The 9,117-nt window shown below is 60.2% G+C and overlaps 1 protein-coding gene across 1 annotated transcript; it reads right to left on the reverse strand.

Moving 5' to 3' along the window:
• Positions 1-548: 548 nt before the first annotated feature.
• NXNL2 (nucleoredoxin like 2) lies at positions 549-8,898 on the reverse strand. The gene is made up of 2 exons (XM_036420064.2): positions 8,573-8,898; positions 549-1,095 (listed from the first exon to the last, which is right to left on the reverse strand). Exons 1-2 carry the CDS (start codon positions 8,896-8,898, stop codon positions 927-929), a joined length of 495 nt encoding a protein of 164 aa, XP_036275957.1. The 3' UTR covers positions 549-926.
• Between the last annotated feature and the right edge of the window lie 219 nt (positions 8,899-9,117).

Below are 9,117 nucleotides of genomic sequence, written 5' to 3' on the forward strand. Positions count from 1 at the left end.
AGAAACATCGATGAGAGGGAAACATTGATCAGTTACCTCCTGCACACCCCCTATTGGGGATGTGCCCACAAAGCAAGGTACATGCCCTTGACCGGAATCGAACCTGGGACCTTTCAGTCCACAGACCGACGCTCTATCCACTGAGCCAAACCAGTTTCAGGTGTTTTTAATTTATTAAGAGAGGACGGGGTGGGAGGGAAGAAGGGAGAGAGAGATTTGTTGCTCCTCTTACTTCCAAGCTCACGGGTCACTTCTTGTATGTGCTCTGACCCACCACTCCCAGCCAGGGGCCTCCAGCTGCTTCTGACCTGCATGGGCCATGCACCGGCTGCCTCAGCATCCTTTAGGACCAGCGAGCTTTGGTCTTGACGATGGGACTACACAGTCTCGACATTTTCACTTCTTTCTAGGATGTTATGATGCTATTATTTATTAAAAATAAATGTGAGCACAAAAACAAAGAGAAGAAAACATTGCAAAAAGATTCAACATTGAAAAGCACCCCTTGGGGCACAGACGCAATGTTTCTCTCAGGCTCTCCTCCTCGGCACACGGTTAGGGGAAGAGAAATGAGGCCCCAGCGAGAGCAGGCGTGTTTATTAAAGCACAAATTCTGCACACGTTAGTAATAAATGCAGTCGTGAAAGCTTATCCTTACAGTAAGTAGAGCTTCAGAAAACATATCTAATATGTTAATGCATTACATGAAGAGCCTGCATCGATACATGCTTTGCAAAGATTTCCAGCAGCTCAGTGCCAACACAGTCCATCGCCCGAGGAGAAAGCTGTGCTAAGAAAGTCAGAGCAGCTAGAGGCCTCGGGGAGCCAGGTCAGGGCCAGGGCAGCACAGTGCGCTTCCGCTGACACCCCAAACCCCCGTTCTCCCCAAGTGCTTGCAGCAGCACCGGGTTCCACTCCTGCCCACGTCACCCGGAGAAGTTCTGGAAGACTTCGGCAGCCTCCACCCAGCTTTGGAAGCAGGCCCGCCCCTGCTCCCGGACCTGCTTGCGCCCTTTGTCGGTGATGACCTCCCCACTGGGCTTCAGGATCACAAGCCTGGGGGTGGCTGTGATGCAGTACCTGGTCCTCAGCTCACTGCGAAGAGAAGGGTGCAGGCCAGGGGTCAGCGGGGTAGGGGAGCCGCTGCCACACCTCTACAGAGACCCCGTGTTCCCAGTCACCCCTGCACAGCCTTAGAGTCAAGCCCGCCGAGTCCGTGAGCCTCCTCCCTTACTGCGTCGCCCCCGCAGCCTCCCCAGAGTGTCTGCAGTTGGGCTGCTCCGGCCTGTGCTGCCCATGCCCCCAGCACAGACACAGCATGGCTGCTGTGCCTTCCGTCTTAGTTCATTTTAATTTAAATGTAAGGACCACATGTTGCTCATGGCTATTTTACTACACAGTGCAGCTCTAAACCACAAAAACCCAACATAGTCATATGCTCTCCGCATCCCAGGAGGCTGACATCAGGGTGGTAAACGTTGAAGTTCTGAGTCCTAAGTAAAGGCGCAGCCTTGCCGGGCTTTCTGCCCTCCCCACGCAGGGGCACACTGACAACACTGTGGATGAGACCTCTCGGCTCCTTTCCCACTGTGTGTGGCCCCATAAGAGGTTCGCACTCTTTTAGGGAAAGGAGCATCATCCTTAGTTTTGCAAATCTCCCCACACCCTTACCAGGGTTCTGCCCTCAGAACAGAACAGCTGGTGGCAATCTCTCCAGTGCCCTGGACCAGCTCACAAGGGCCTCACATCACCAGCAATCGATTGCCCCATCTTCCTGGAGCAGCGGTGCCTCTGAGAATGGGATCCCTGCATCCTTCTCCCACTTCTCTCCCCCAGTCCCCCCCACCCCCACGTCCTTCAAATCCATCAGGGTGTAGTCTCCCGCCCCTGGGGGTGGAGCCCACTTACCCAAGTTGGCCAACCCCCAAGGCCTTCATCACCCTCCCAGCAGCGGGACTGAAGGGAAGAGCAGGCGGTGCCCTAGACAGCTAGGGTAGCAGAGGCCCGTGGGCTTGCTGCTCAGTCCCCCTGACCCTCCTGGTACACAAAATGGCATTAACTAGCTGTGTGACCTGAGCACACTAATTAACCTCCCCTGCACTGAGGATTAACAGAACCCACGTCCCAGAGTGTGAAGATTAAATGATGAATATGCACTTAACTCAGCTAAGGGTTTGGTGCACAGTGTGGACAAAAAACGGGCCCATACTAAACCTGACAAGCTGGGGAGGGGGGGGGCGGGGGGGAGCTGCATGGCGGCCTTACAAACCCAGACCTGAAGTTACCACATGGGATCGTCTGAAAGGAAAGCTTCTTCGCTAAAATGGAGTCACGCCGTGACCAGTGTGGCTCCATTGGTAGAGCTTCGTTCAGAGCACTGAAACTCTGCGGCTTCCAGCTCAGGTCAGGGCATGTATGGGAAGCAGCCCATTGATATTTCTCTTTGTCTCTCCCTCCCTCCCTGCCTCTCTCTAACATTAATTAAAAACATATATATCCTCAGGTGAGGATGTGAAAGAAAGATCAAGTCCTGGAAGGTAGTCAAGTGCTAGGCTGGTATCTACCTTGACAAAGGTCAAGGCTGAGCTTTGGAACGAGTAACCCTCTGTCCAGACCCCTCAGGGCACAACCCCCAGCACAGGCAGAGACCACAAGCCCCCTCATTGTTATCAGGATCCTGTTGTTAACTGTCCTGCACCTGTCTGTGTAAAAGATGTGTCTGTTCCTTTCGTTTTCATCCAGCCCCAGAGATTTCCCTGCCTTGCTTCCTCCTGCCTCCCTAGTCTATCACCAATGAATTCCATGTGGCCCCCTTACCACTGCCCCCTCTGATTCCGGTGTATAAAAGATGACTGGGAAAACTGTCATCTTCTGAAGCATTTCCTCAATCTATTAAGATTTTGCTTCCCAGCAATTGTCATCATTTTTGCTCAAATTAACACAGAAAAATTCTTACAGGTTGGGACTTTCGCTGACAATAAATGCTGGCTATTCTGACTGGGTGGACGGACACAGCCCAATTCCAGCTGGGCCAGGTGCCCAGTCTCGGCCCTTGGCTATACCAATCAGCACGGAATGGGAAACAAGCAGACTGGAACCAGTCACCCTGTGGAGCATGGGAGAGGAAGGTGCGAGAAGGCGCAGCCCAGGACTCCACAGCCTCTTATCACCAGGAGACTGGATGGTGCAGGGGCCACACAGACAGCGAATGCAGAGCCAGGGAGCTGCCCCTCAGGGGCTCCACCCCAGACCAGCCGGGCCTGCGGGGTTCCAGCTAGGCGAATCCATAACCTTCCTTTGTTTCCCCTTCAATTTGCTGCCGTGGTTTCAATCACGGGCAACATTAAATCCAGCTGACACAGTAAATGGGCTCTGAAAAGCAAGGAGGAGGCTTAGAATAGACATTCTGTTTCTCCGGCTTATCCTGGAAGAGCACAGTGTGGCCTCAAATCCTCCGCCCTGCAGCCTCTGCCTGGGGACACTGTAACCTGGGAGCCGCACAGGAGCCATCCCTTCCCCTGGCCTCGGCTCGGTCCCCCTGGATGCTGAGCTGTGCCCAGGGAGAACGGCTGTGCCTTGTGACTGGGCTGAGGGAAATGTGGTCACAGAGCACTGTAACCCTTTCCGGGACATCTGAGAGCCCAGCTCCTCCTGGGCCTCGGTGCTGGTGCTGGTGCAGGTACTGGTGCTGGTTTGGGTGCGGGTGCAACGCTGGTGTCCTCCCTTCACCTAACGCAGTGCCTCACACTCCCTGGCACAGCCGCCTCTCAGACACCATAGCAATTCCTGGCTCCAGTCTCTTTCCATCTCGGCCAACAGCAGACGGTTACAGAGCAAAACTCCCTACTTATCGCAGCCATGCACCCAACACACACCTGCAGACACAAAGCTCTGCACAGTGTCCAGTCTGACCTCAGGCTACAGAGAACCCCAAACACTCAGCACGCAGTGTCAGGCTCCAGCCACGGGGGGCACGGCCGCCCAGGCCACAGAGCCTCCGGTGTCCCCAAGGGCGCGAGGCGAGGGGGCTCCCAGGTGGGGGGTGTGGTATGCAGAGCCTTTCAGGGCGGGAGCGTGGGAGTGTTCTGGAACTTCAGTTGTCCGGTCTGGACAGAGCACAGCTGGGAAGGGCAGGGATGGCAGACATGTGTGGTCGGTGGCTGGAGGCAGGGAGGATGCAGACTGGGAGCCACAGCAGAGCCGGGAAGGGCACACAAGACCAGACCTGTCTTTGATGGATGAAGCAGGTGTGAGAATAAGAATCCATTAAGTGGGGACTCTGAGGCTGGGGCTGGTTAGAACATTCTAGCAGACAGGCCTAAATGAAGTAGCAATGAGTAGAAAGACAGGAAAGGACTGGAGAGCCAGACTCTGCAGATTCGGGCCTGACAGGGATGCACTGGGTCAGTAAGTGCAGAAGGAGCTGGGCCCTTGGGCGGAAAGGCAGTCGGCAGCTTGGCCCATGCACTGACTCGCCATGGCTCTGAGGGCTCCACCGGGACAGAACCACACCTGCTGGTTTTCCATCTGTCCCACCCTGGTCACCTGGAGGCCAAGGTCTCCATCCATGTGGCTGGGGCGGGGGGGGGGGGGGGGGGGGGGGGTAAGAACCAGGGAGGGGAGGGGAATACTCCAGAGCACAAGTGAGCACAAGTGTTGTCAAGAGACAATCACAGAATGTGTATGACATGCACACTGAGCAAGCCTCACCTGCAGAGCACATGCCACAGGAATGCCCACTGGCAAATGCAGCTGTTACTTCTCCCTGGGCCCATAACACAGGGAAGTAAGCCAGACAGGATGGCCTGTCTGTGGCACTACCCCAAGTTCAGGCCTGGAAGGTCTCCATCCTCTTGCCTACACGCCTCTGCCTGAGGGAAGCCAGTAAGCAGGCATGCCTCTGTCCAGGCAGAGGAGTTGCACTCACACTGGTTTTGCGGGGGCAGCACTGCAAAGCCAAGGTCTAAGGAGCTCTGAGGACAAGGGGGCATGTCCCTCCCACCGGGCCTTTGCCGTGGTCCCAGCCCAGCCATGCCAACGTGGCCTGAGGGCTCCATGGTGATTTCCTCTCTTCCTTCCATGAGTCGCCGTCAGCAGTCACCCGATGGACAGCTGTTACCATCAACTAGCTGGTTCATATCACAAATGGGAAGAAGGCAAAAGGGAGCCAGACATCGTCAGCATGGCTATCTGGCAGCTTCACCAGGGAGCTGCAACTTCACACACCCTCGTCCGTCCGTCCGTCCCCTGCAGATCCCTGCGGGAAGGGGGCCAACGAAGGGAAAGGGGTGCATGGGCAGGGAGGTCCCGGTGACACAGGACAGTAGCTTGCCTGTCAGTCTAACCTGAGAAAAGATAACTGGCTAGAGGGGGTAGCCACTGCCAGTGCACAGAATCCTGAAGGATTCACTGGAGGAGTTCCCAGTCACAATCCACAGCAAAGGAACCCTCTCTCCCGTGTTCCTCCAGCTTCACTCCTGCTTCCTTGAACCGAACTAGCCTGCCTGGCATGGGGCAACGCTGCCTGGCATATGGCCCCGGACCCCACAGGCAATGGCCTGCAGCTGGAACACAAGCTGAGCCAGCCAATGCAGGACCAGACTTGCATGTGGACTTCCTCCGTGCAGAGGGAGGTGGGGCCTCGGTGGGGAACTCCCTAACGTGACAGCACCAATACAGCTCCCACACCTCCCCCTCCCGTGGAGGCCTCAGGAATTCTTGTGGAAGTGAAAGAGCTCCACTCCCATCAGCAATGTGGGGACACAGAGGACACCCCATCAATAGCATAGTCACCGAGGGAAGACAGGGCCCGAGGGGGCCCAGGAGATTACTCCCCCACCCCATAGCACCAAGCAGAGTGCTATGTTCTGAACACATTCTGCTTGGATGTTCCCTACATTTTTTTAAAAATATGTATTTTTATTGATTTCAGAGAGGAAGGCAGTGGGAGGGAGAGAAACATCAATGATGAGAGAGAATCATTGATCTGCTGCCTCCTGCACGCCCCCACACTGGTGATCAAGCCCAAAACACAGGCATGTGCTCTGACCAGGAATCAAACTGTGATCTCCTGGTTAATGGGTCGACACTCAACCACTGAGCCACTCCGGCTGGGCTGCTCCCTACATTCTTTAGTCCACCTTGGTGGTGGTAACTTCCATTTGCTCCTTATCTGATCCCATGAATGCAGGCTGGGATAAGCAGAACTGAGGGCATTGCTCCAAGAACCCTACAAAATACCCCATTTCCAAACCTGCAGACAGCAATGACAGGGTTAACAAAGCGCAGTCTGGGAAGGGGCAGGGACAAGGAGCCAACTTCCCTAAAGGAAAGCCTGAGGCTGGTCCCTCCTGAGGTCAGGTTCCTGCCTGAGACCAGGCCAGATGCTCGGTGCCTGCGGCCGCAGGGGCCCATCTGGGGGAGCAGAGGGTGTTCAGGGGGAGCTCCCTCCTTAGTAGCACAGCCCAGCGCCACGCAGACAAAGTGCCACGTGGTTCTGGCTCATGCATGAGCACAGCCCAGGCAGTGTGACGCATCCTATGCTAGCATCCCACGCCTGCCTGATCACCTACCAGCAGTCTGGGGCTGGGCTCTGCCAGGGCCTGAGTTCCTGGCTTGACTACTGTCACTTTCTTTTCTTTTTTAAAAAATATATTTTTATTTATTTCAGAGAGGAAGGGAGAGGGAGAAAGAGATGAAAACATCAATGATGAGAAAGAACCACTGATCGGCTGTCTCCTGCACACCCCTTTCTGGGGATCAAGCCACAACCGTGCATGTGCCCTTGACCAGAATCGAACCCTGAAACCTTCAGTCCTCAGCTCTATCCACCAAGCCAAACCAGCTAGCAGAATGTCACTTTCAAAACTGTGTAACTTTGAAAGCTGTCCATACTTGAATACTAAGCAAGTCAAAAGGCATTTTACACTGGGCATGATGCTAAATGCATGCTTTTGCCCGGTGAATCCGGTCATGTGGGCCCGTCTTTGCGTCTGTCCTGCTCCTGAGAGAAGCAGGCTGTCGGCCCGCTCGCTCCGCAGCTCGAAGCAGGTGTTGGAGAAGAACCCCTCCCCGGACTCCCCAGTCAGCTTCCACTGTTAATCGCCCAGAAGGATCTCCTTTGAGGACAATTAATTGCGGAGGATTCCTGCCACAGGGAAACCACAATCCCCAGGAAAACGCACAGGTGCCGTAAACAAGGCCCAGAAACCTCCCTGCGGCGGCCGCGGGGGGACTGGCATGCACCCCGGGAGGCGCTCTAAGCCCAGGCCTGGGCGCTGGCACCCAGACCGCCAGCCACCCACCCAAGGGCCAGAGCCAGGCTCCCCTCTGGCCCTCCTCCAGGCCCCCCTCCACCTCCCTCCTCTGCCTGCCCCTCCCCCTCCCCCTCCAGGCCGCCTCCCCTCCCCCCTCCAGGCCCCCTTTCCCTCCCCCTCTTCCCTCCCCCTCCCCTTCCAGGCCCCCTCCCCCCTCCAGGCCCCCTCCAGGCTCCCTCCTCCTCCCCCCCTCCCCCTCCCCCCGCAAGTCTCCTCCCGGCTGAGGAGCCCCGGGCTCAGCCTGGAGAACTGCAGAGATTCCTGGTTCTTTCAGTGACTCCCGAAACCCGCAAACAGGAACAGGACAAGACCCCTCTGGGCGGGGCTTGTGTCCCCTCCGACTTCGGCCTCCGCTGTGCCAGGGGCTGTTCCCCACGGCCCGGCCGCCCCGACGGTCAGTCCCAGGCGGGAAGGATGGACCCAGGCCCCCCTCCTCCGGGCCCCCTTCCGAGCCCGCACCGCCGGCCTGGGCTCCTCCCCTCCGGCCCCGCACCGCCGTCCGGGCAGCACCCGCCGCCTCCCGCCGAGCACCGCCCCTCCCCTCCCCTCCCCTCCCAGGCGCTGGGGCTGCGCGCTTCGCGGCTCCGGGGTCGGGAAAGGCGGGCTCTCCGGGCGGGGCGTCCCGGTTCTCCGGGAACCGCTCCAGCCTCCCTGGGAACCTGCGCGCAAACTACTGTACCCACCCGACCGGGGCTCCTGACTGCGGGACAGGAGGGCGGGGTGCGGGGGGGGGGGTCAGGGGAGAGGGGCGCGGGGGGCGCTGGGGGCGCCGGGGAGACGGGCGCGGGGGGCGCCGGGGAGAGGGGCGCGGGGGGCGCCGGGGAGAGGGGCGCGGGGAAACGGGCGCGGGGGGCTCCGGGGAGACGGGCGCGGGGGGCTCCGGGGAGAGGGGCGCGGGGGGCTCCGGGGAGAGGGGCGCGGGGGGCGCTGGGGGCGCCGGGGAAACGGGCGCGGGGGGCTCCGGGGAGACGGGCGCGGGGGGCGCCGGGGAGAGGGGCGCGGGGGGCTCCGGGGAGAGGGGCGCGGGGGGCGCCGGGGAAACGGGCGCGGGGGGCTCCGGGGAGACGGGCGCGGGGGGCGCGGGAAGAGTGGCGCGGGGGGCTCCGGGGAGAGGGGCGCGGGGGGCTTCGGGGAGAGGGGCGCGGGGGGCGCTGGGGGCGCCGGGGAAACGGGCGCGGGGGGCTCCGGGGAGACGGGCGCGGGGGGCTCCGGGGAGAGGGGCGCGGGGCGCCGGGATCCCCGCCGGCCGCACTCACTGGCGGAAGGGATCGTGGAAGGGGATCGCCAGCCAGGAGCCCGGCAGCTGGCGCAGGAAGGCCTCCATGTCCCGGGCGCTGCGGTCGGCGGACACGAGCACCACGGCCAGGGGCGCCGGCGGGCGCGCCCGCTCCACCAGCTCCGCGTAGAAGCGGCGCAGCAGCGGCGTGAAGTCCCGGCTGAGCGCGCACCGGCCGGAGGCGAAGTACAGCGCCACCAGCTTGTCCCGCAGGAAGGCCTCCGCCTCCTCCGCCTCCACCGCCGCCTCCGCCTCCATCCCCCCGCCGCCCGCCGCCAGCCGCCGGCCCCGCAGCTCGTCCGCCATGGCTGCGGGAGCGGGCGGTGAGCGGGCGAACAGTCCCGGGCAGCGGGTCTGCGGGGGAGACCGGCGGGAACTCAGGATCCCGCGGCGCCTCCGGCAGCGAATTGCCCGCGAGCTCTAGCGCTGCCCGCCGCCCCGCCCCGCCCCGCCCCCCACCGCCCAGCACCGCACGCACCGGCCCGCCTCGCCCCGCAGTCTCCGTGCTCTCGGCCCTCCCTCTCC

This window comes from Pipistrellus kuhlii, unplaced genomic scaffold (genome assembly GCF_014108245.1).
Source record: "Pipistrellus kuhlii isolate mPipKuh1 unplaced genomic scaffold, mPipKuh1.p scaffold_m20_p_61, whole genome shotgun sequence".
Lineage (NCBI taxonomy): Eukaryota > Metazoa > Chordata > Mammalia > Chiroptera > Vespertilionidae > Pipistrellus > Pipistrellus kuhlii.